The following is a 26,075-nucleotide window of genomic DNA, read 5'->3' as shown; positions in this document are numbered from 1 at the left end:
GTGAGAGGGGGCACGCAGTGATCAAGGACAATCGTCCACATCCACCTCCCTTTCCCAAGCCCTGGGTACTGATACCAATTCCCACACTAGAAGAGAGACTGGACTGAAAGCCACTCCAGTCTGTCGGCTCGATTCCACACGATGTTTTGCAGGGTGGGAGGAGTTGTGTGTATGCTGCAATCGTGGCAAAACATTGAGGGGGGTGGGGGTGGAATTGAGGAAATCAATTTTACCCAGAGTGCCCACAAGTATTATGTTGATCTTTGCCTGGTATGGGTATTTGGGATATCTCCGAATCCCTGGTGTGGTATGGGTGTTTGGGATATCTCTGAATCCCTGGTGTGGTATGGGTAATTTGGGATATCTCCGAATCCCTGGTGTGGTATGGGTAATTTGGGATATCTCCGAATCCCTGGTGTGGTATGGGTAATTTGAGATATCTCCGAATCCCTGGTGTGGTATGGGTATTTGGGATATCTCCGAATCCCTGGTGTGGTATGGGTGTTTGGGATATCTCCGAATCCCTGGTGTGGTATGGGTAATTTGAGATATCTCCGAATCCCTGGTGTGGTATGGGTAATTTGAGATATCTCCAAATCCCTGGTGTGGTATGGGTATTTGGGATATCTCTGAATCCCTGGTGTGGTATGGGTATTTGGGATATCTCCGAATCCCTGGTGTGGTATGGGTGTTTGGGATATCTCCGAATCCCTGGTGTGGTATGGGTGTTTGGGATATCTCCGAATCCCTGGTGTGGTATGGGTGTTTGGGATATCTCCGAATCCCTGGTGTGGTATGGGTGTTTGGGATATCTCCGAATCCCTGGTGTGGTATGGGTAATTTGGGATATCTCCGAATCCCTGGTGTGGTATGGGTATTTGAGATATCTCCGAATCCCTGGTGTGGTATGGGTGTTTGGGATATCTCCGAATCCCTGGTGTGGTATGGGTAATTTGGGATATCTCCGAATCCCTGGTGTGGTATGGGTATTTGGGATATCTCCGAATCCCTGGTGTGGTATGGGTATTTGAGATATCTCCGAATCCCTGGTGTGGTATGGGTAATTTGGGATATCTCCGAATCCCTGGTGTGGTATGGGTATTTGGGATATCTCCGAATCCCTGGTGTGGTATGGGTATTTGAGATATCTCCGAATCCCTGGTGTGGTATGGGTAATTTGAGATATCTCCAAATCCCTGGTGTGGTATGGGTATTTGGGATATCTCCGAATCCCTGGTGTGGTATGGGTATTTGAGATATCTCCGAATCCCTGGTGTGGTATGGGTGTTTGGGATATCTCCGAATCCCTGGTGTGGTATTGGTATTTGGGATATCTCCAAATCCCTGGTGTGGTATGGGTGTTTGGGATATCTCCGAATCCCTGGTGTGGTATGGGTATTTGGGATATCTCCGAATCCCTGGTGTGGTATGGGTGTTTGGGATATCTCCGAATCCCTGGTGTGGTATTGGTATTTGGGATATCTCCAAATCCCTGGTGTGGTATGGGTGTTTGGGATATCTCCGAATCCCTGGTGTGGTATGGGTATTTGGGATATCTCCGAATCCCTGGTGTGGTATGGGTGTTTGGGATATCTCCGAATCCCTGGTGTGGTATGGGTGTTTGGGATATCTCCGAATCCCAAGTTGATCTGAAAGATTCAAAACCTACCATCAGATTTTTGTGAGTTAAAGGGCTCCCTGGAGAAAAGGGAAGTTTATCATATAGACAGAAGGTATTAATTGACTTCATAATTTCACTTTCAGTTCCAGATTTTGTCCGGTTGGTGTAAAATCCCATCTGGTTCACTATCAGGAAGGCAATTTGCTGTCTGTACCTGGCCTGGTCTGTCCTACGTGTGACCCCAGACCCACAGCAATGTGGTTGGTTCCTAACTGCCCTCCAAAATGTGCAAACAAGGCATTCAGCTCAAGGCTAAATAAGGCTGGAGAACAAATGGTGGTCTAGCCAGTGGCACCCTCATTCTGTGAGCATATAGAATCAACTTGAGGGGCTGAATGGCCTCCTCACAGTGTGTTCCTGTGCCTGTTTAACTGGGTTCACTGAGGAGGGAGATAGAGCTGGATTTAACCCTTGGGTTATTTGAACAAAGAGAACAGCCTAGATTCAGGTATGAAAGGTCAGGCTAGCACCCTTGATGGTCAGGGCATCAGCTGGGAGGGACAGAGACGAATCAAATGGTTGAGGGAAATTTATTAACCTCATTTTCAAACCAGAATGACCCCAAATTGAATCTGCTGTGTCCCTGCTTCCCAACCCTCAAAACACTGCTCCGGGGTCACTGGCACTTGGTGAACTCTCGGCCCAGTTGTTCACCTGCGGTGTTTGATGTTGAATATCAAGAGACTGTGAAACCACAGAGGATGCTGTGGGAATCTGAATCGCTGCCCAGTCGACCAATGTGTGTCCAACCGCAGAGCGAGGGCCGGAGTGACTCACTGCATGGCTGACCAGTGTCGCCCACGCGCTCTTCACCGCGCACACACTGAGGCCATCCAGGGGTGATCTGGTTACTGTGAGATTAAACTCAGCAATCCTGGCCCAGGTTCGGGGTCAATCCTGAGACCTCCCTGGTCTGCATCGCTTGCGTCCCTGTCAGACCAGCGAAAGATCGTCAGCTTTGGTGGTCCACAAATAGAACCCTGAATTGGGAGGGTGGGGAGAGGGGGAGAAAGCCAGACTGTTCTCAAAATGAGGGGGTTGGGATGTAGTGAAATAAGATTCTCTGATGTGCCAAGTAACGTCATGGTTTGGGCTGGGCAGTAAACAGCTTGAAAAATGGCAACTTCCAAATGCCACTATCTGTGCCAACCAAGAACATCCATCCCTGTTATAATCCTGGGCTTACGTGACATAAGGCTGTGCTGCTTTGAAGGTCATTAGTACTTTTGGTAGTTCAGGTGAAACCTGGTTGACCTATGACCTTGGGCTCTGGCTGTGTGACTGACTGGAATCTGGGGTCACAGTGCAGAGCTCTGTCAGACCATCATCCAGTGAGACCTTGGTGAAACAAGCGCAGAGAAAAGGCTGGAGAAACTCTGCAGATCTGGCAGTATCTGTGGAGAGAGGAGCAGCCTTAATGTGTAAAATCCAGTCTGGCTCCTCGTCCAGAACTGAGTGTGCCAGACCTTGAGAATTGTAGAATTCCTAGTGTGGACTTGATGGGCTGAATGGCCTGTTTCCACACTGGCCCTCCAAACAGTATCCCACCCTGACCCATCCCTCTAACCTATCCCTGTAACCCTGCATTTCCCATGGATAACGCACCTAGCCTGCAGATCCTTGAACACGGTCAATCCACCTGACCTGCACATCTTTGGACTGCAGGAGGAAACTGGAGCACCCGGAGGAAATCAGTGCAGACATGGGGAGAATGGGCAAAATCCAGCAGCCAAGGTTGGATTTGAACCCGGGTCCCTGATGCTTTGAGGCAGTGGTGCTAACCCTGAGCCACCCCAGAAATGGCAATTCTGAAGAAGTATCGTACTGGACTCTGTTGTGGTCCAAGTTACCTTTGTCGGAAAATCTGTGCACCTTTTCAGCATCGAGCAACTGGCCAAGAGTGCTGACGTTTTCAGAATGTCTTGTTTTAGATTATTTTCGCTTTTCAGATTAGATTACTTACAGTGTGGAAACAGGCCCTTCGGCCCAACAAGTCCACGCCGACCCGCCGCAGCGCAACCCACCCAGACCCATTCCCCTACATTTACCCTTTCACTTAACACTATGGGCAATTTAGCATGGCCAATTCACCTGACCTGCACATCTTTGGACTGTGGGAGGAAACCGGAGCACCCGGAGGAAACCCACGCAGACACGGGGAGAATGTGCAAACTCCACACAGTCAGTCACCTGAGGCGGGAATTGAACCCGGGTCTCTGGCGCTGAGAGGCAACAGTGCTAACCACTGTGCCACCCACTTTCTTTGTTGCAAGGACTGTGTATTAAACTTAAAGTCAGCCTCTTTGATGCACATTTCAAAGGCCTTCAGCTTTTTATTCTGGGTTTACAGATTCATTCATTCTAAATTCTCCAGCTCCTGTGGTGGTGTTTGTACTTGTGTCTCTAGACCATTCGCCTTATCCTCTGGAGTTCTTCACCTGAAGCCACTGATCCTTCCCTGAAGTAACGCATGAAGGCAGAACGAGCAGAGGAACCTTGTAGTCTGTAGTTAAGTAGTCTGCTGGGGTTAAACCATCTTGAGTTCACCCGTAAACAATTGGATGTGAGGCTGGAGACTTCTGTTTTTGTAACCATAGCTCAAGGCTATGACTTCAGTACGGGAGGGAAGATATGGCTGATTTTGGGTTAGGAATGACACCAGGTTTAATTCCTTGTTCACTGTGAACACCCATCAGTAAATTGCAGGTGAGTTTCCTGCAGTATTGGAAAATTGGATGTCTGCTCAGTGTCCGTTGTTTGCCTGTAATGGAGTCAAGCCTGCAGTCAGTCTGTGGGTATAAGTGCAATACTCCCTGTTGGGAATGTGCATTCTAAGCCCAGTTCTGCAGCTTGACATGATGAAACCATGTTTGAGAGCATCTGTTGCTTAAAATTGCATGATTGCAAGCGAGGATGTTGAGAATGTGGGATGTTGGAACATGTGGCAGAGTTCTGCTGATAGGACCGACAGATTAGTGCAGTCATTGTCGATAGACAAATTGAGACCTAGGACATGTTTACCATTGCAAACTCGCAAGTTGGATCACCCCAAAAATCCCTGAACTTGAGGCTATCCAGATGGTTTTCTCAGTAAAACCCACACAGTAGTAAATCTGTGCAAAATCTTCGATGTTTTGGCTCGATTTCGGCTGTTCTTGCCAGCAGCACTATCTACACGGTGTGAGTTTGTGGTTGAAAGGAGTTTTTGGTCTATCAGTTTGTGTGACAAAAGTAAGTGAAAGGGCGCGTTGGGGTGCAAGGGAAAGAAAGCACTTGGGAGTGCCTTTCAAGCCCTCAGGAAATAACAAAATGCTTTCTGCCAATGAATGAATCTTTTGAAGTGTGCTGGAAATATCGGTGCAAACACAGTCATCAGTTTAAGCACAGCAGTGAGATGGGTGAGCATTGTCCTAGTAAAATGTGAAAATTCATTTTGGCCGTTAGATCAGTAAAATTGTAGAGTCAGAGATATACAGCATGGAAACAGTCTTCAATCCAACTCGTCCAGATATTCTAGATTAATCTAGTCCCATTTGGCCCATATCACTCTTTACCAATCCAGATGCCTCTTAAATGTTGTAATTGTACCAGCCTCCACTACTTTGTCTGGCAGCTCATTCCATACACGCACCACCCTCTGTGTGAAAAGTTTGCCCCTTCTGAATCGTTCCCCTCTCACCTTAAACCTATGCCCTCTAGTTTTGGACTCCTCTACCCTGGGGAAAAGACCTTGGCTATTCACTCTATCCTTTCCCCTCATGATTTAATATACTTCTATGAAGGTCACTCCTCTGCCTGCAATGCCCCAGGGAAAACAGCCCCAGTCTGTTCAACCTCTCCCTATGGCTCAAACCCTCCACCCCCTGCAACATCCTTGTAAATCACTTGCCGGGTGAGAAAGCTTTTCCTTGTGTTGCCATCTCTCTTTTTGTCAATCAGTGTTCTCAATCCCTCCATTGGGAAAAGTTTATTTGTCCAGCCTCTTCCTGGTTGTGAATACTTGAGTGTGGGTGATAAATGCTGACCTCTCTGGCCCCTCCCCCACCTCCAAAAGTTCCTCGTGACCAAGCCCTAAGCATTTATAATCTAGCTCAGATGATTGCAACCAATGTTGTGTTTGTTGATGTTGTGAACAGGGTTAGGCTTGAGCGGTTTATCGTTATCAGGGTCTTGATCATCTTATCTCCTTTGTAATCAACCCTTCCTCCCAGCTCTCTCCTTAAAGTAATGTGTGCTGTTGTAATGTGTAATGTTGTCAAAGACTGTTTTAATTTTACTTTGTGCAAAATAATAAAACAAAATTCAAACTTTGATAGCCGAGCCCTGTCGTAATACATATATTGAAGTCATCAAAAAGTGATCCAATCACTTGCAAGGTAATCAAAAATGAGAGAATGGGAAATGACACTTTTGACTATTGAATTGAGTAAACTTCCACAAAATCTATACATTTTCTAAGTTTAAATATAAATTAGTGTTTTCTATGTCGGACACAGTTGTTCATTATTCAGCCATTGCACTCACCCTGAGGTTCTGAATTACTGTAGCCATTAATACTCCCATTAACTTTTATTCCAAGGCCTCTGTTATTTAATGTTTTCCACCTTCTGCCCTATCAGAACTCCCCTCTTGTTCTCCCTCTGTACCCCATCCCTCTTTTTCTCAACAGCATGAAACTCATCACATTGCCAGTTCTGAAGAAGTTTATAAACAACTCGAGAAATTAACTGTGTTTTCTCTCCGTTGATGACATCACATCGACTGAGTATTTCCAGCACCCTGCTATTGCAACTACAAATCAACTCTCTGCTCCACTCCCATTCTTAAAAAAGGAATCAAACATCCCTACTGTTAGTGTATCCGTGGCAGATGAGGTGATGTATTGCTGAAGTTTCTAAAAGGCGGAGTCAATTATACCAACAACTCGAGAAGGTTAATGCACAACATGTGTTTTGTCAGTTAGAGCCACTGAGATGCTTCAGAAGGGTAGAAACTTGGAGGGATGGAAATGTAGGTATAGTGGCAGAGATAAACATTGGATAAGAAGATGGCAACTTTGGAGAGCAAAGGCTAGTGGAGGTGAGTGTCAAGTTTGCAAAGTTTGAATGGTCAGGGTGAGTTTTTTGAGGAAGTGGTGATTCTGAAATGGGAGGGACGTGGAATTATTTGTAACATCAGCTTGGGTGTCGGGAAGGGAAGCTGGGTGGTCGTCTGTTTGATATGAACGTTGTTAGGGGAGCAGGAGGCGACAAGGTAAGCTTGAAGAAAAATGTAAGAAAAGGGCCGTGATAGCAAGGAGAGGGAGAGGCTTGGCTTTGTGATAGCACAGCAGGTCAGGCAGTGTCCGAGGAGCAGGAGAATCAACGTTTTGGGCTGGAGCCCTTCGTTACTCTCGACTCTGATCTCCAGCATCTGCAGACCTCCTTAGCTTTGTGATAGACCCGTGAACTCATTTTGCAGCAGATATGGACCTGAGGGAGATGCGCCTCGTGCTGTCTTCCCTCAGGTTACCAACTCCTTTGACATCTTCTCTAGCAACTGTTGTGCACCCTTGATGTGTTACGAATTAAGCCAGGAAACCTAATGAAAGAACAACACAGGAATTTGCAACCCCTCAACTGAGAGTTGTTTTTCTCTCTGAGAGTTGTGAAACTTTGGAGCACTCTGCCTCAAAGAGGTGGAAGTGGGGTAGATGGAGGTAGATAGATTCCTCTTCCTGCGATCCAACCTTTCATAATCCCAACCTTTTTATAACCAAGATCTGAACCTTCATTATGTGTTTATGTAAAATAAGTGGAGAGCATACTGTTCAAATCGTCTGCATCCTCAACAGTTTTAATGTCTCCTAGGCAGTCTCAATATTCCACAGCTTTACTGCCACAAAGTCACATCCATTGTAAACAGGCAGAGGAACTCAGTGGAGCATTGAGCGTGAGTGAATATTCAAGGTTATAAGAGATTCTCTGGGCTAGTCAGAGGTATTGAGAAGTGATGTTATCTTTTGGGCTTGGGTTGACTACTCAGGGTGGCCTAACATTGTGGGTGGTTGGTCGGGGATAGGGTTGATCAAGGATGGGATGGGCCCACACGTTTTTCAAGAGTTAAATACGTTACGGCAGAGTGGAAGCTGCCAGAGATGAATATATTGAGCATGAGCCTTCCCCTGCGGCAAACGAAACGGAGAGGAAAAAGAAACGGCGCAATGGGAGAACCAATCACGGCAGATTTCCTCCTTTCTTGGTGGATGCTAATGAGAGCCTCCGGTTCTGGTTCAGGAACAGACAAGAAGCAACAGAGTAGACACTTCAGCCGTCACCCCCAAAAACAGCACCATCGAAGGGGCAGTTATTGAGTAGCCCTGCGTTTCTCTAATGAGCATTTTTTTTAAAAAAAACTATTATTCTGTTACTGCCACAGACTAGTTTCTCTTCTCTATACACAAAGGTAAAAAGAAACTCGTAGGTGGCCTGTTCAGAAAATTCACAGCCTCAGGGTTTTTGTGAAAAGCTGTCAATGGTAGTTTGCTTCTTAAACTTCTTTGTGACAGGTAACTATTACCTGCGCAGCTCCAAGTACAAATTAATGGTGTTGTTTGATAAAGCAGCATGGTGTATATGGCACTCCTGAACAATACGTGTGCAAGCTGGGAAGGAAGATGCACGTTCTAACATCACCCTCTCGCTCTCACGCGCGTGCGCTCTTCTGCTCTCTCTCTCTCTCTCTCTCTCTCTCTCTCTCAACAGCAACCGGAAAAAAATACACAAAGATAGTAAAGGTAGATTAGTACTCATTGATTTCTTCTCTTCCCCAACCCTCCACCTTGTCAGTGAACAATTATTTTATATATAAACAGCAAATACAGTGGAAAGGAGTACAGATGCTGTCCGAATGACATGTCAGCCCTCTCAATTAGCCAAACACCCAGAGGGTGGCTACTTCTGGGTTTCTGGTCAAGGATAACGTCGAATATTTTCTAACAGACTGGAACCAGGCTGACTGACTCAGCACAAGAGCCAAAAGTGTGGGCAAATTCAAAAGGTGGAGAGTGAAGAGGTCCAGTTTAAGGAGTCATTCCCCTGCTCCTATTTTAAGAATTTGTTCATGGGATATGAACGCTGTTGGTCAGACCACGTTTGTTGTGTATCCCCAATTACCCAGAGGGCAGCTAAGTGTCAACCACATTGCTGTGGGTCTGGAGTCACATGGAGGCCAGACCATGTAGGGAGGTCAGGCTTGCTTCCTCAAAGGGGAATGTTGAACTAGGTGAGCTTTCATGTCAGTCAACAGCAGTCACCATTTTAGGATGATTTGGTTACAACAACAGTTTTTGCATTGATGTAGTATCTTTCATCCAGTGGAATGTCCTCAGTCACTTCATTATCAAATGAGATGTTCTGGCAAGGCACCAGAGGAAGATTTACAACAGGTCATTGAGAGCGAGAGTTCCACTTTTAACCAGGGCTGGGCTCTTAACAGCACAGCCACAGGGCTGGAGTGACTGTAGTCAGATAATGACAAGAGACTAAAATCAGAGAGCGTGGGCTGGGGGCAACCAGAATTGGGGAGAGAGGAGGTAATGGAAGGATTTAAAATTGAGAATGACAGTGTTATACTCGAGAGAAATGTGCGTTGAGGTGATGGGAGAAATGGAGAAGATTTCTCCATTTCTCTCATTGTCCAATTTTCAGGGTTCCCACTTTGCACTTTGTGTCAGTGGGGTCATTTTGATGTCCACATGCTCGCCCCCTGTTTACAACAATAACTTTCACTTCTATAGTTCCTTGAGCTAACTAAAACTCTCTCAAGGCACTCTATGGGAGAGCTATCGAACGGATTAGGTCTAGAGAATTTGTCCATTTGTCAGATTCTGGCCTTCAGTCAGGGTTAGAGGAACCTGCCGGATTTCCCCTGCTGGTTCTAAACCTTATCTTCTCGCTTCTGCTTCGATGGTCAGGAACCTTAAGGCTGGATTTGGAGGCATCCCCATTTCTTTTTATGCCTTGCCTACATCTTTGGCAGAGTGATTTTCTATCGGAGAAAGAAACAGTGGCACATGTTTCCAGGCAGATACATGTGGTATTCACCATAAACAGTTTAGTGGGAGCCGTGCTATCTGTTGCAAGGACAGCTGCAGCGAATATTCACCACATCGCCTGTGCCGAAATGCTGAGAGCATTGTGGAAGACGCCATGCACTCTATTTCCAAGCAATTGCCTTAACCGTACAACCATGACTACAGGTGAAAACGTGCTGTGCCCCTCGCACGGCTGCAAAACGCCAAGTATTCGGTTAATGGCCAAAAACACTGATTGCAGCCAAACGTGCTAACAGATTGTGTTATAAATTGTTGAGGAGGAATTCAGGAGCAGAATCAGCTGTGCACACTTAAATGTCAGACTTACTTCCTGTGGAGCCGAGTTGAGCTAAGTCGTGATACAGTATCTGAATTGGACGAGACCCAACAGTGTAAATACTTCTTCTGGTTCCCTTTCTTTGTAACCTGTATGTATCCATATACTGAGTCTGTTGATTCAAGAGGCTTTTCAAAAGACTTTATAAGCATCAAGAGTTTTGCAGAGATAGCATGAATATGACATTGACATAGAGGATAGGTCATGATTGTACTGAATGGCAGATAGGCTTAATGGGCTGCTCCTCATTCCAGAAGCTGGTCTTTTTCCATTAAGAGTGAACACTTATGGCTATAGAGACAAGTGTGTCGCTGGGAAAGCACAGCAGGTTAGGCAGCATCTGAGGAGCAGGAGACTCGACGTTTCAGGCATAAGCCCTTCATCAGGAATGAGGATATGGGCATAGCCCTACTTTGTTTCATTTCTTGCCCCCTATTGAGACGATTGACTTGTTGCTGAGTGCAATTAGGTGTTGGGTTACTCTTGTCTACCTTGCTTGAGCTGCCAGGGTACATCTGCGGATCTTGGCATAGGAATATTCACAGGTTATTGGACTGACATTCCTGTCTGTATCCGCACCATTACTCCACCCAATCATTGCAGTTGGCTTCCAATCTTGAGGCAGTATGTAGCTACATAAAACGCTCGTATAAGGGATGAGCAAACCCAGTACCCCACTGCCCACAATAGCAGCAGGTATCATCTTATTAACTTTTTGGGTTAAAGGGTAAAACTTGTGCTGCACTGTTTGAGCAGATCATAGTTTAGTTTTATCATCTTATTTAGAATCCTGTCCCAGTAGAGTTGTAAGCATTTGCTGAATGACTTGCCTTTAGTCACAAGGTTGCTTCATGACAGGGGAGTACAGTCATCTTTCAGAATGGAGGCAGTGGATCTAGAGATAAAATTATTCTTGAAAGTCAAATTATATTTGAACTACAAAGGATTCCACTGATTGATTCGTTTACCTTCCAATTATCACAATGTAGCTTTTATGTGTGAAGTCCATTGTTAAGTGCACTGAAGAATTAACATAACAGTTTCTCACCCTGGGGACTGGGGGGAGAAATGCTTTTATTGCCTTTGCTGCTAGAGTTATGATGATTTATGGTTTTGTATGACAATGCATTAACCAAAGGGCATTTATGGAATCAATGCTTATCACAGATTAACATAGTGTGTGTGTGTGCATGCTCTGATCTCTCATTCCATCATTCTGCCACTTCAGAACTTTGCTTTATCATTTTTGCATCCATATTCCCATTTCAGGAATTTTGTCAATGGGTTTGTCCTTGTTTGTTTGCCCCACCACCTTACTCTCCATGTTTAGCCCCTGAGCTTTGAATCTGAAAACAAAGACTTAATGTTTCCACGGCAACTTTCACAATGTCTCTTGATTAATGAAGACATGTTGTCCGAGACATCATGATAGCTCCCTGGATGTCTTTGAACAGTGCCACAGTACATTCAAATCAATAAGTGGGCAGGACTTCAGTTTACAGTTAATCCAAAAAATGGAGCTTTGAACAATAACGTAGCAGTCTCTCAACAACCAGCATTCAGAGGCGTGAATGTGGAAACTAGGAGCAGGAGCAGCTCATTAAGTCAATCAAGTCTACTCCGGCATTCAGTATAATCATGGCTGATCATCTATCTCAATGCCAAATTTCCACTGTCTCTCCAAACCTCTCAATGCCTTTAAACTCTTTTAAAAAATAATTATAAACTTCTTTTGTGAATATACTCAGGGAACCAGCAATCAGTGGCAATGAATCCCATTGTTTAAGTGAAGAAATGTTTCCTCATCTCAATCCAAAATGGTCAAGACTTATAAACCCCTGATTCTACAGTCTCCTGGGAGGAGAAACATCTGCCCAATATCCAGTCTGTCCAGCTCGGTTAGAATTTTCAATCGGATCCCCTCTCGTTCTTCTAAGTGCTAGTGAATACAAGGCCAGTTGAACCAATGCCTTCTCATGGGGAGAATCCTATCAATCCCAGATTCATTCGAGTGAACCTTTGCTGCACTCCTTCAATAGAAAGTATATCCCCTCTTAGGCAGGGAGACCAAAGCTGCACACCTTACAGAGGAAGATTATAGGAACAACTCCTGAAATGGAACTCCAATCCACAGACATCTGACTCTCAGGCAAGCCAGCAGTTAATCAGCTCAGTTTGAGTTACACGGTTACATAGAATTAAAACACAAAGGTTGTGCTCAGCATAAGTATCTTTGTTTGTAGAATCCCTACAGTATAGAAGTAGGCTACTCAGCCCATCCAGTTACACTGACCCCCAAGGTGCATCCTCCCTGTCCTACCCTATCCCTGTAACCCTGCACTTCCCATGGCTAACCCACCTAGCCTGCGCATCCCTGGACATTATGGACAATTTAGCTTGGCTAATCCACCCTAACCTGCACATCTTTGGACTGTGGGAGGAAACCCACACAGACACTGGGAGAATGTGCAAACTCCACACAGTCACTTGAGGCTGGAATCGAACCCAGGTTCCTGGCGCTGTGAGGCAGCAGTGCTTGCCATTGTGCTGCCCGTAATCATGCTGCTTGGTTACAGGGAGTGTGTGTTGGGTCACTCTCTGTTCAAGTGTTGGAGGAAGTTGCAAAATCAAACCCTTTGTTAACCTTCACTAATATTCTGGGTTGTATGCAGTGGCCAATGGAACCGACTCTCTTGGTACAAAATATTGTTAAATGCCTACATGACAAAAGTGACTCAAAAACTGGAGAACATCAGAACCTCTGGCATCATCTGTGGGGAGAAAGCAGAGTTAGAACATAGAACAATACAGCGCAGAACAGGCCCTTCGGCCCTCAATGTTGCGCCAACCTGTGAACTATTCTCCGCTTGTCCCCCTACACTATCCCATCATTATCCATGTGCTTATCCAAGGATTGTTTAAATCTCCCTAATGTGGCTGAGTTGACTACATTAACAGGTAGGGCATTCCACGCCCTTTCCACTCTCTGCGTAAAGAACCTGCCTCTGAGATCCGTCTTAAATCTATCACCCCTCAATTTATAGTTGTGTCCCTTCGTACAAGCTGACATCATTATCCTAGAAAAAAGTATTTCACTGTCTATCCTATCTAATCCTCTGACCAGAATTAACGTTTCGGGTCCTGTTTCTTTTCTTTTTAACAGAAGCAACTACCTTTCACACTGAACTTCAATGGCTACGAAAGCAATTTGAAACATTGAGGTCATAAGTTGCACGTATAAATGCAAATGATTTTTTCCAATTGTGAAGAAGGACATGGAAGATAGAGAATGTGGGGAAATAGATGGTGACATCTTGAAAAACGTTTATATTACAGAGGAGGAAGTGCTGGATGTCTTAAAATGCATAAAAGTGGGTAAATCCCCAGGATCTGATCAGGTGTACCCTAGAACTCTGTGGGAAGCTAGGGATGTGATTGCTGGGCCTCTTGCTGAGATATTTGTATCATCGATAGTCACAGGTGAGTTGCCAAAAGACTAATGTGGTGCTACTATTGAAGAAATGTGGTAAAGACAAGCCAGGGAATTATAGACCAGTCAGCTTGACATTGGTAGTAGGCAAGTTTTTGGAGGGAATCCTGAGGGACAGGATTTACATGTATTTGGAAAGGCAAGGACTGATTTGGGATAGTCAACATGGCTTTGTGCATGGGAAATCATGTCTCATGAATTTAATTGAGTTTTTTGAAGAAGTAACAAAGAGGATGAGGGCAGAGCGGTAGATGTGATCCATATGGACTTCAGTAAGGCATTTGACCAGGTTCCTCACGGTAGACTGGTTAGCAAGGTTAGATCTCATGGAATACAAGGAGAACTAGATATTTGGATACAGAACTGGTTCAAAGGCAGAAGACAGAGGGTGGTGGTGGAGGGTTGTTTTTCAGACTGGAGGCCTGTGACTAGTAGAGTCCACAAGGATCAGTGCTGGGTCCACTACTTTTCGTCATTTATATAAATGATTTGGATATGAAAATAGGAGGTATAGTTAGAAAGTTTGCAGATGACACCAAAATTGGAGGTGTACTGGTCAGTGAAGGAGGTTACCTCGGATTACAATGGCATCTTGATCAGATGGGCCAGTGGGCTGAGGAGAGGCGGATGGAGTTTGGAGTCATAGAGATGTACAGCACAGAAACAGACCCTTCGGTCCAACCCGTCCATGCCGACCAGATATCCCAACCCAATCTAGTCCCACCTGCCAGCAGCCCATATCCCTCTAAACCCTTCCTATTGATATACCCATCCAGATGCCTTTTAAATGATGCAAAACACAGGACCAAATTATGTATTTAGCCAGTCAGTCATTTCTTTACTTCTCATTATAAATGCCCCTGTTTCTGACTGTAAGGGACCTTCATTTGTCGTCTTGAATCTTTTTCTCTTCACATACCTATAGAAGCTTTGGCAGTCAGGTTTTATGTTGGTGCTGCATTCTGGAAAGGCAAATCAGAGCAGGATTTATACCCTTAATGGTAAGGTCCTGGGGAGTGTTGCTGAACAAAGAGACCTTGGAGTGCAGGTTCATAGCTCCTTGAAAGTGGAGTTGCAGGTAGATAGGATAGTGAAGGAGGCATTTGGTATACTTTCCTTTGTTGGTCAGAGTATTAAGTAATGAAGTTGAGGGATCATGTTGCGGCTGTACAGGACATTGGTTAGGCCATTTTTGGAATATTCCATGCAATTCTGTTCTCTTTCCTATTGGAAGGATGTTGTGAAACTTGAAAGGGTTCAGAAAAGATTTACAAGGATGTTGCCAGGATTGGAGGATCTGAGCTATAGGGAGGGGCTGAATAGGCTGGGGCTGTTTTCCCTGGAGCATTGGAGACTGAGGGGTGACCTTATAGAGGTTTATAAAGTCATGAGGGGCATGGATAGGGTAAATAGACAAAGTCTTTTCCCTGGGGTGGGGGAGTCTAGAACTAGAGGGCATAGGTTTAGGGTGAGAGGGGAAAAAGTTAAAAGGGACCCAAGAGGCAACGTTTTCATGCAGAGGGTGGTGCGTGTATGGAATGAGCTGCCAGAGGAAGTGGTGGAGGCTGGTACAATTACAACATTTAAAAGGCATCTGGCTGGGTATGTGAATAGGAAGGGTTTGGAGGGATATGGGCCAAGTGCTGGCAAATGAGACTAGATTAGGTTAGAATATCTGGTTGGCATGGACGAGTTGGACTGAAGGGTCTGTTTCCATGCTGTGCAGCTCTATGACTCTAACGCTATTTATACCTTGTTTAAAATAATTCTCTGTGTGACAATAAGCAAAACTGTTTCTGTGTCATGGTGCAACCAGTCAATACAACACTGCTCAATTGCACTAGCTAGTGGCTGAATTTGAGATGATTCTTCATTCCTCTCAGTCAGTACATGTAAAAGCATTCGTTTGTGGGATTTGATCATCATTGGTTAAGCTAACCTTTATTTCCCATCCATAATTGCCCGAGAGAGAGAGAGAGAGAGAGAGAGAGAAGTGCAGTAATGCTGTGGGATGAAAGGACAACATTTGGCTGGTATGACAGTGTAATATTTACAAGCTAGAAGCAAGGTAGGCCACTCAGTCCTTTGAGCCTGCTATACCTTTCAGTAAACCCATAGCTGATCTGACTGTAGTCTTAACTCTGCATTCCCACCTACCCAGATAACCTTTCACCCCCATTCCAAGAACCTGTCTGCCTCTGCTGTAAAATTATTCAAAGACTCTTCTTCAAAAGAAGGTGATAACTAAGGCACTTTGAAAAGAAAAAGGAACCCTCTCTTAGAGATGTACAGCACAGAAGCGGACCCTACAGTCCAACTTGTCCATGCCGACCCGATATCCTGAACAAATCTACTCCAATTTGCCAGCACTTGGCCCATATCCCTCCCCACCCTTCCTATTCATAAAGCCATCCAGATGCCTTTTAAATGTTGTAGTTCTACCAGCCTCCACCACTTCCTCTGGCAACTCATTCCACACTGGCACCACCCACTGTGTGAAAAAGCTGCCCCTTAGGTCTCTTTTAAATATTACGCCTCGTACCTTAAATCTACGCCTTTTAGCTTTGGACCCCCTACCCTGGGGAAAATGAGCTCAGGTATGCACCCGAACCACGCCCTTCATGGTTTTATAAACCTCTATCAGGCCACCCCTCAGCCTCTGACATTCCAGGGAAAACAGCCCCAGCCTATCCAGCCTCTCCCTATAGCTCAAACCCTCGAAAATCAATGTAAATCTTTTCTGAATCCTTTCTTGTTTTAAATGGGCAATCTCTTCAAGCCTAATAGTTCCAGGTTCTCTCTTGAGGAAGCACATTAACCCTGTCATGACCCCTCAGACCCTTTTTTATGTTTCGATAAAGTCAACTCTTAACTCTTTCACCCTCCAGTGGCCTGCCCTGAGTGACCTTTCCTCATAAGACAGCACTCCTCCTTCTGGTATTAGTCGTCAACTTTCCCCAAAGTGCTTCTAAGCAAACTTAACTAACTTAGGTGACCGGATCATTGACTTTGTACATAAGAATGAATCAGGAGTGTGTCTTGCACATTTAACGTGCATTACATAATGGTGCTTTATCCTTCAAAAATACTTTGTCGGCTGTAAGTTGCTTTGCAACATCCTAAGGCTGCACACAAATGCAAGCCTGTCTTTTCTTTTTAATCATCACTTCCTTTCCACATTTCTGTTACCCAATAAGTGAAAAATTTCAAGGGGTTCTGTACATATTGTATGACTGAAGAGCACATTTTGGTTAGCTGACGCAGTCAGTCGCCCAAATAAGTTTATCATTAAATCAATCTCAAAATGTAAGAGATGTTATCATTTTAATCTGTTGAGGAAAGAGGTATAATGAAAGCAACATGGTCCATGTCAGTTCCATTTAATGAAAACAGATGGCTGTTGGACTGGCCCAATGAAGCTGTTGAACATTTTTTTTCCACCCCACCACATTGACTGAAAGTAGTTTTTTTTAAAGAGAACATTAAGCTGAGAGAAGGTGAAACTGGCCTCTCCTGCAGCATTGGTTATCATCACTCCGCCATTTTCAAGGCCCTAAGCTATGGAATTCCTTTTCTAACCTCCTCAGTCTCTTCCTCAGTCTCTCTCTCTCTCACTCACTCTCACTCTCACTCTCACACTCACACTCACTCACTCACACTCACTCTCACTCTCACTCTCACTCTCACTCTCTCACTCTCTCTCACACTCTCTCACACTCTCTCACACTCTCTCACACTCACACTCTCTCTCACACTCACTCACTCACTCACACTCTCTCTCTCTCTCTCTCTCTCACACACACTCTCTCTCTCACTCTCTCTCTCACATTCTCTCTCTCTCTCTCTCTCACTCACACTCACACTCACACACTCTCTCTCTCTCATACACACTCTCTCTCTTTCTCTCTCACTCACTCTCTCTCTCTCTCACACACACTCTCTCTCACACACTCTCTTTCTCTCTCTCTCTCTCTTTCTGCCTTTTATTCATCCCTGAAAACAAGCTTCTTTTTTGCCACTTGTCCTCATATTTTTGTGTGTGTCTGTGTGATATAATTTGGGACAGTTTTACTACATCAAAGGTGCTATATAAGTGCAACTTGACATTCATGTTGTACTCAGGAAAAAAAAAATACAAAGTGCTTGCGTCTGCATGAAGCCTTTGAAAACCTCAGGACTTGGTCTAACCTGCTTTGCAGCCGCTGAAGTCCTTATCAATGTGGCCACTGTTATAACGTAGCGTATATAATGTGACAACATGATACCGTGTTCAAGCGCCTGGATTGAAACCTGCAAATGTCTTACTCAGTCTCAACTATGGCAGCCTGGTGGCTCAGTGGTTAGCACTGCTGCCGCACAGTGCCAGGGACCTGGGTTCCATTCCACCCTCGGGTAACGCTGTGGAGTTTGCACGTTCTCCCCGTGTCTGCGTGGGTTTCCTCCGGGTGCTCCGGTTTCCTACAAAATGTGCAGATTAGGTGGATTGGTCATGAAATATGCAGGGTTACAGGGATAGGACAGGGTAGGGGTAGTGGCTCAGGGTGGGATGCTCTTTGGAGGGTTGGTGTGAACTCTGTGGGCTGAATGGCCTGTTTCCACACTGCAGGGATTCTATGACTTAATAATGACCGTCTACTAAGCCCATAATTCCTGTGTTACAAACCACTCTCAAAGTTGGTTTAAACAACTCCAGCATTAACCCAGCAAATTTTCTCGTACCAGATGCTGCTTAACTATTGTATTTCGCTCCTCGCCATTTCCCAGTATAAGCCAAAGTGATGATTACAGACCTACTGTGAGCCAGCAGCCCCAGTACACCACCGAAATTCAAAGTAAACACGGCTAATGAAGACCTTGGAGTATGAGAAAAATAGTGTTTCTTTTTCTTCTGTGTGGGAAGGAATAAGAATGGGCCAGAGGAGATCGTGACAGTGGGGAAGCGATGAAATCTTTACCAGCAGTGTCAGAGAGACCAAAGGCACAGGTGAAGATCCCTAATCTCTTTGGATTTTGGAGCTTGAGGATAAATATGAACATAGCAATAAACCTACTTTTTTAGTTTCTGCTTCAGTTTTCAATCCCCTGTAGTATATATTAGAACAAGATTGTGCAAACAGTGCATATTTCATTGCTTATTCAGAGATTTACCTTTTTAAAACATCACTGAACCTTTCACATCTCTAACATCCTGGGGCTTTACTTATTCCTGACTCTTCCTGACTCCCTTTCTGCCCAGACAGGTCTCTTTTATCTCCTTGGCTAACTGCCGAAATTGACACGAGTGTTGCTTCCTGAAATGTAAGGAAGCAAACTGCAGACATGTGGGACAGTGTCAAAGAGTCATAGAGATGTGCAGCATGGAAACAGACCCTTCGGTCCATCTCATCCATGCCAACCTGATATCCCTTTCCTTGACTTTTCTAATAGTGAGAAGTGCGATAGTGCAAACAGTGTAAGGAAGAGGCTGTTTACCCAGAGAGAGTGGATTATGTTCTGCAGCTTGTCATATAGCAGACAGCTACAGGCCGGTTGGCTCGGCAGTTCTGTGCTAGCGTTTACGTTCCATATCCATCAGCTTGTGCAATCAACATGATCTTTTTACTGCAATGAATCCAGTTGTCCATTCGATGCTGAGCCCCACTGGGAGAAAAACCATGAATATCAGTGAAGCTGGATTTACACTTTTGCAATAAGTGAAAAATCCTGACCATAGTCTAAGCTGAGAGAAAGCGAGGACTGCAGATGCTGGAGATCAGAGTCGAGAGTGTGGTGCTGGAAAAGCACAGCAGGTCAGGCAGCATCCGAGGAGCGGGAGAATCGACGTTTTGGGCAAGAGCCCTCCATCAGAAACAGTCTCAGGTCAGTGAGTATAGGAGTTGGTAAGTCATGTTGAGGTTGTACAGGATTTTGGTGAGGACTTTTCTGGAGTACTGTGTCCAGTTCTGGTTGCCCAGCTACAGGAAGGATATTATTAAGCGAGAGAGGGTTCAGATGAGCTTCACAAGGATGTTGCCAGATATGGAAGGTTTGAGTTGTGAAAAAAAGGCTGGATATGCTGGGACTTTTTTCACTGCCGCTTAGGAGGTTGAGAAGTTTATAAAATAATAAGTATAAATAGAGTTCATGGTCCCCTGGATGGGGTGTTTCAAGACTAGGGGCACATTGTTAAAGTAAGAGGAGAGAGATTTTAAAAAGACATGAGCCTTTTTTTTAACATGGTGGTTGGTTTGCATGTGGAATAAACTTTGAGGAAGTGGTGGATCTCTTTAAAAGACATTTGGATAGATACATAAATAGGAAAGGTTTGGAGGGAGATGAGCCAGTGGCAGGCAGGTGAGACTAGTTTAGTTTGGAATTATGTTTGGCATGGACTGAAAGGTCTATTTCTATGCTGTATGACCTTGAGTAGGCAAGAACTTGGCACATAGAATATGATGTGGGGAAATGTGAAGTTATGCACTTTGACAGGAAGAATGGAGGAAATAAATATTATTTAAATGGAGAAAGACTGCAGAGAACTGGGGTTCTCATTTTATGTAACACAAGCTAGCATGCAATTTCAGCAGGTACTGGAGAAGGCAAATGATATATTGGCCTTCATTTTAAAAGGAATGAATATAAAAATAGGGAGGTTTTGTTAAATCAATACACGGCATAAATCAGAGCACTGTTGGAATGCTGTGTACAGCATTAAGCCCCTTTTCTCAGGAAAAATGTATTGTCACTGGAAGTGGTCGAGAGAAGGTTCATTAGACTGATACTAGGTATGAAGAAAGTATCTTAGGAGTAGATTTGAACTTGTATTTGTTGGAAAATCAAAGAATGAGAGAAGACCTTATTGAAAGATACAAGTTTCTTTGAGGACTTAACAGAGTAGATGTGGAAAGGTTGTTTGGAAAGGAAAGATTACTGAGACAGAGATCAGGAACTTGTGAATCTGAGGGAAGGTCACTTGACCGTAAGCATTAATTCTGATTTCTCTCCACTGATGCTGCCAGATCTGCTGAGCTTTTCCAGCAATTTCTATTTTTCTCTGATTTACAGCATCTGCACTTTTTCAGTTTTTATTTAATGTTTTCAACTGCATGACACCTACATTTTTTTTTGCTTTTTAACAACAAAAGAACAGTTGTCTGTAAACAACTCCCCCCTGCGCAGTAATAAAATCATTAATTCAGTCTGGTGCTCCGGGGACTCCTTGATTCCTGTCTGTTCATCACATTTCCAGTTTGCTCTGTACTTATTGCTCTGTACCGAACACAAGTTTCCATTGTTGTGTGCCAATCAAAAAGAAAACAGGAACACATCATGCTTCAGGCTGGCAGTTTCATTACCTTGAGCACCAGTTATAATGCATGGAAACTTTCACTCTGCCTTTTGAGGCTATTATACACACGTGTACCAGCAGAGGGAGTCTGCTAGGGAGCGATACACAAGGTTTCATGTTTAATTGCTCATACTGTCTAATTCTAAATGTCTCTTCACACCAATGTTTACATTCTCTACATTGGAGAGTGAGGATGAGAGCAGACATATTATTCCAAACATTCTGAAGAAGGAAGTGTTTTCTGCATGTGTGGGTGCCAGTGTTGGACTGCGGTGGCCAAGGTCAGAAGTCACACGACACCAGATTTATTTGAAATCACAAGCTTTCATAAGCTCGTAAGATATAGGAGCAGAATTAGACCATGCGGCCCATTGAGTCTGCCCTGCTATTTGATCATGGCTGATATGTGCCTCACTCCCATTTTCCTGTCTTCTCTCTATATCCCTTCAACCCGTTGCCAATTAACAATCGGTAACTTTGCCTTCAATTTACTCATTGTCCCAGCATCCACTGCACTTTGGGGGAGCAAATTTCCACAGATTCACAACCCTTTGGGAGGCACGGTGGCACAGTGGTTAGCACTGCTGCCTCACAGCACCAGAGACCTGGGTTCAATTCCCGCCTCAGGCAACTGTGCAAACTCCGCACAGACATTCTCCCCGTGTCTGCTTGGGTTTCCTCCGGGTGCTCCGGTTTCCTCCCACAATCCAAAAATGTGCAGGTTAGGCAAATTGGCCATGCTAAATTGCCCATAGTGTTAGGTGAAGGGGTAAATGTAGGGGAATGGGTCTGGGTGTGTTGCGCTTCGGAGGGTCGGTGTGGACTTGTTGGGCCGAAGGGCCTGTTTCCACACTGTAAGCAATCTAATCTAATCTAATCAAGTAGTTTCTCCTCAACTCTGTTTGAAATTTGCTACCCCTTATCCTGAGATAATAACCCTTCTTGTTCTAGAATGCTCCACAAGAGGAAACATCCGTTCCATATCGATTTTATCCAGAGCGCTGCTCCTTTCTCAGGTGAAGGTATTTTACCTGATGAAGGGGCAGCGCTCTGAAAGCTTGTGATTTCAAATAAACCTGTTGGACTGTAACCTGGTGTTGTGTGACTTCTGACCCTGTTTTCTGAGATATGGCATTGTTGAAGACTCATGCTATTAGTTATCTTAAACGTCTGTAGGTTCACCATGAAATTCAAGGTGTCACATTCACGTTCTTTTACTGAGGTAATGATGCATATACAGTTGGATTGGCAGAAAGATATATAAGGGGAGTGAGAATTAGGGGCTTATTAGTCTCTGTTTGAATGCCCCAGTTCTTGGTAACTTAAGGGGAATGTCACCAGCCAGTTAATTGACAGGTAAACGAGTAAATTAAATGTGGTATGACTCTCTGGCTCATTGAGTCCTGGTATCAGCCATTGTTTACAAATAGTGACAAATCCCACGCCAGAGAACTGAGCACAGAATCTCGGCTGACGATCCTGGAGCAGTGTTGAGAGGGGGCACTGCATTGTCAGAGCTGCAATCCTTCAGATACAGTGTTGTACGGACATCAGAACATGCAGAACTGTTCTATAGGTCAATGAGTTGTTCTTCCCCAATTGGGATGGGAATGACTCAGAGGTCCTGCCCTGTGTCTGTCAGGGTGGGGGCTGGGGTGATCTGGGGGGGCGTGTGGAGTGCAGTATGGGGTGGGTCATCGTTTTATTGTATGGGGTTGTTACAAGAAGGTGACTTTCTCTGTATGTGGTGGGTCAGATTTTGCCCAGATGGTTTCTAGAACCATCTGCACTCGCAGCCCAGGAGGCTGTTAACCCGTTTCGACAGGAGCAGTTTGTATTAATACGTCTTCAGCAGAACAGTAATATCCAAATAAGGTGCAGGACGTGAGTGTGTTTGAAGCCAGTTTGCACACTGAGAGATGAAGATATCCATCGCCAAGTCTACACTGGACCTGATTTAAGGTGTCAAAGTGAAGCTTCATCTCCCCTCCCAGATGGACTTTAGAGAGCCTCAGGAGAATTCTGTTCTCCCCATTTTGCTGGCTATGTAGCCAAAAAGGACCATTAATAGGTCTTAAGATATAGGAATACCATCAAGTATGCTCCACCACTCCATGAGATCTGATCATCCTCAACTCCACTTTCCTGCCTTTCTCCCAGAATCCTTTAATTCCCTTATGGATTAAAAGTCTGTCACAGTCATGTGATTGTTTTAAAGACTTAAGCTCTTTATTTTGAATGAAGGGTGCTAACTGTAAATAGTCGCTCAAGCTCAGTCTAATTTGTATCACTGACAAATATTCCTGAAGGTTTAAGATCTTATTTTTGAAAGAGCAGAGGAATGATAGGGTTATTTTGTCCCTTCCAAATGCCACACAGCTCCTTCTCTTTTAGAGGAAGGGAATTTAATTGGCTGTGATCACTGGTGTGATGTAGGAGCCAAAGCAGCCAATCAGTGCACAGCATGGTTCCGCATTCTGCAATGATATTAATGACCAGATCATCTGGTTTCAATGATCCCAGTTGAGAAGCAAATATTGACCAGGACACTGGGGAGAACATCCCCTGCTCCTGTTCCTTTAGAATTGTGGACATAGTCTGAAGTCACGCAACAGGTTATAGTCCCAACAGGTTTATTTGAAATCACAAGCTTTCGGTGCGCTGTCCCTTCATCAGACAAGAGGTAAAAAACCTTAGATGCTGGAATCCAAAAGAAGACAGGCAGCATCAGGAGGTGAGGAAATCAGGGTAACCCTTCTGTAGGCGAGGCTTGTGATTTTAAATAAACCTGTTGGACAATAACCTGGTGTCATGTGACTTCTGACTTTGTCCACCCCAGTCCAACACCACCTCCACGTTGAGAATTGCGCTGTGTGAGCCATTAACATCCACCGGGGAGAGTAGACAGAGCTTCCGATCCAGAACAATGTAGTCCCTGCGACAGTGTAGCACTCCGTGGGCACTGCTTTGGGAGTGTCTGCCTACGTTTTGTGTATGGTCCCCAGAGTGGGAGGAGGAACCATAACCTTCTGATTAGAGTGCTATCACAGATCACGCCAGGACTGAACAGGCTGTGTTGGCTTTACACTGTTGAACCAGTTAACATGTGGTGTTCTATTGTCCTAAAGTGCCCAGAAAATGGAGCCTTCAGAGGGCAGGAACCTCCCACTATCAATCCCCTCATTTATCTTCCTGCCGCCGTGTAAATCCCATTGGAGACGCTAAAAGACTATCAACTAAAAGACTATAAAACTGGCTCCTCGCATTCTGTCTGCAGTGGGGACCCAACGGAAATTTGAGATGCCTAACAAAAGTCGTGATGCTAGATCTCCAGAAAAAGGGTTAACTTGAACAGTCAGGATTGGGGGTAGTGGGTGGTGGGGGGGGGTTTGAATCAAAAATGTGTGTGTCTGTCTTTCAAAGCCCCTCCTTCAATGCAGAAGGTTCCTGCACACACTGGCTCCTGAGCCCTTGAAGTGCTCACCCGAAACCAGGATGTGTTAATGATGAACCCATTAAATGTGACTCGCCAAGAGAAAATGAGGGAGTGTTTGCTCAGACTTGGCTACGAGCCCAGTTTGTGTGAGAGTTGCAAGCCTGAAGCTTACTTTACAACAGTATTTCTTCACTGCTGTGAATCAAGGCAATACTCAATGGCAGCTTAAAACACAAAAGAGCCCGGGGAAGGAAAGGTGTGAGGACTGTGTGTGTGTCAAAAAAAAATTATAGAGCTTCATCTGTTTGCTCGCACTCTCTCTTTCTGACTGCTCCAAAGTCAAGCAGTTGTGATGAGGCAGACACAATTGCCCCCTTTCTCCCAGTTTTGTTTTCGCCTTATGCTCTGCTATGTGGAACTCTGAGTTAATGGTGTGCTGTGCTTTTGTTTCTGCTCTAGGTTGTCAGCAGGGTAGCTGCGCAACAAGGCTTTGACTTGGATCTTGGATACAGGCTGCTGGCTGTATGTGCTGCAAACAGAGACAAGTTCACTCCAAAATCAGCAGGTAGGAAAAAAGTGCTTGTGTTTGCTGTAAATCAGGAGGTTACCTCCTCCAAACACTGCTCCTCCTCCCACAACACCCTCCACGCCCTTAAACTCAACCAGCTTTAAAACAGGAAAATATACATTGCTTTTTGTAAAGTGACTGATCTGTATTTCAAATGGAGCCATCCCTTCTCTTGTGTGCCATTCATTTCAAGTCTCCGTGGATCAAATTGCTGACATGGTGAACAAGTCCTGAGATGGTACGACCCTTGGTTGCTCTAGATTTTGGAGGATTTGACCAATCGGATGGTCATGGAATGTCATACTTCCCAAATAATCTGCTGGTTAAACTTGCTTGGTCACATCAGCACATGCGGTGATGGTGCTACCATTGGGTGTTGTGAATGTAACCACATTGGCACACCCCACCACACTGCACCTCACACAGCCCCCGCGCTGTCACGCAGACTCTCTCGCACATTCTCTCGTGCCCCCTCTCTCAGGCGCGCCCCCCGCACACTCCCGCATTCTCCCCCTCTCCCTCTCTCCCGCGCGCTCTCTCTCTCTCTGTCTCGCTCAAACATGCATGCACTCACTCTCTTCCCCCCTACATTCCTGTCTGCCTCCCTCAGACATGAACTCTCTGACAGGTGTACATACAGGCACACAGTCATACATGCACAGCTACTGAAAGCACACTTTGCATGAAGACTCATTGAGTTTGTTTCACGACCTTGGGTTGATTCATCTTATCTCACTGACAGCTACCCATCTACAAGTGGATGAAGGCTTTTCTGTTCAATTAATTGATTTGTTCGCGCCAGTAAGGTGTTTGATAAGGTTCCATATGGTAGAACCATAAGGTTGCACAAAATAGAGTTTTGGGATTGAAGGTGATTTAGCAGATTGGATCAGAAATTGGCTGGCTGAAAGAAGACAGAGGGTGATGGTTGATGGGAAATGTTCATCCTCGAGCTCAGTTACTAGTGGTGTGCTGCAAGGATCTGTTTTGGGCCCACTGCTGTTTGTCATTTTTATAAATGATCTGGAGGTGGGCGTAGAAGGATGGATTAGTAAATTTGTGGATGACACTAAAGTAGGCCGAGTTGTGGATAGTGCCAAAGGATGTTGTGGGTTACAGACAGACATAGATAAGATGCAGAGCTAGAGTTTAAAGCAGATAA

The 26,075-nt window shown here is 44.8% G+C and overlaps 1 protein-coding gene across 16 annotated transcripts in view; it reads left to right on the top strand.

Moving 5' to 3' along the window:
* Positions 1–26,075, top strand: part of zmiz1a (zinc finger, MIZ-type containing 1a) — a 445,305-nt gene that overhangs the window by 266,744 nt on the left and 152,486 nt on the right. For 15 of the 16 annotated variants that reach the window (XM_087982374.1, XM_087982371.1, XM_087982364.1 and 12 more), the window contains one exon: positions 24,805–24,910. In XM_087982374.1, coding sequence (XP_087838500.1) covers positions 24,805–24,910 — 106 coding nt within the window. Of the gene's footprint in view, positions 1–24,558; positions 24,602–24,804; positions 24,911–26,075 lie in introns of those variants that run through there. The other variant, XM_087982379.1, reaches the window with a different exon arrangement.

The sequence above is a fragment of the Chiloscyllium plagiosum genome, unplaced genomic scaffold (assembly GCF_037043375.1).
Source record: "Chiloscyllium plagiosum isolate Xiang-an unplaced genomic scaffold, Cpla_swu_hap1 HiC_scaffold_43, whole genome shotgun sequence".
NCBI lineage: Eukaryota > Metazoa > Chordata > Chondrichthyes > Orectolobiformes > Hemiscylliidae > Chiloscyllium > Chiloscyllium plagiosum.
Note: the sequence above shows the minus strand (reverse complement) of the source record. Positions and strands in the feature narration are given on the sequence as shown.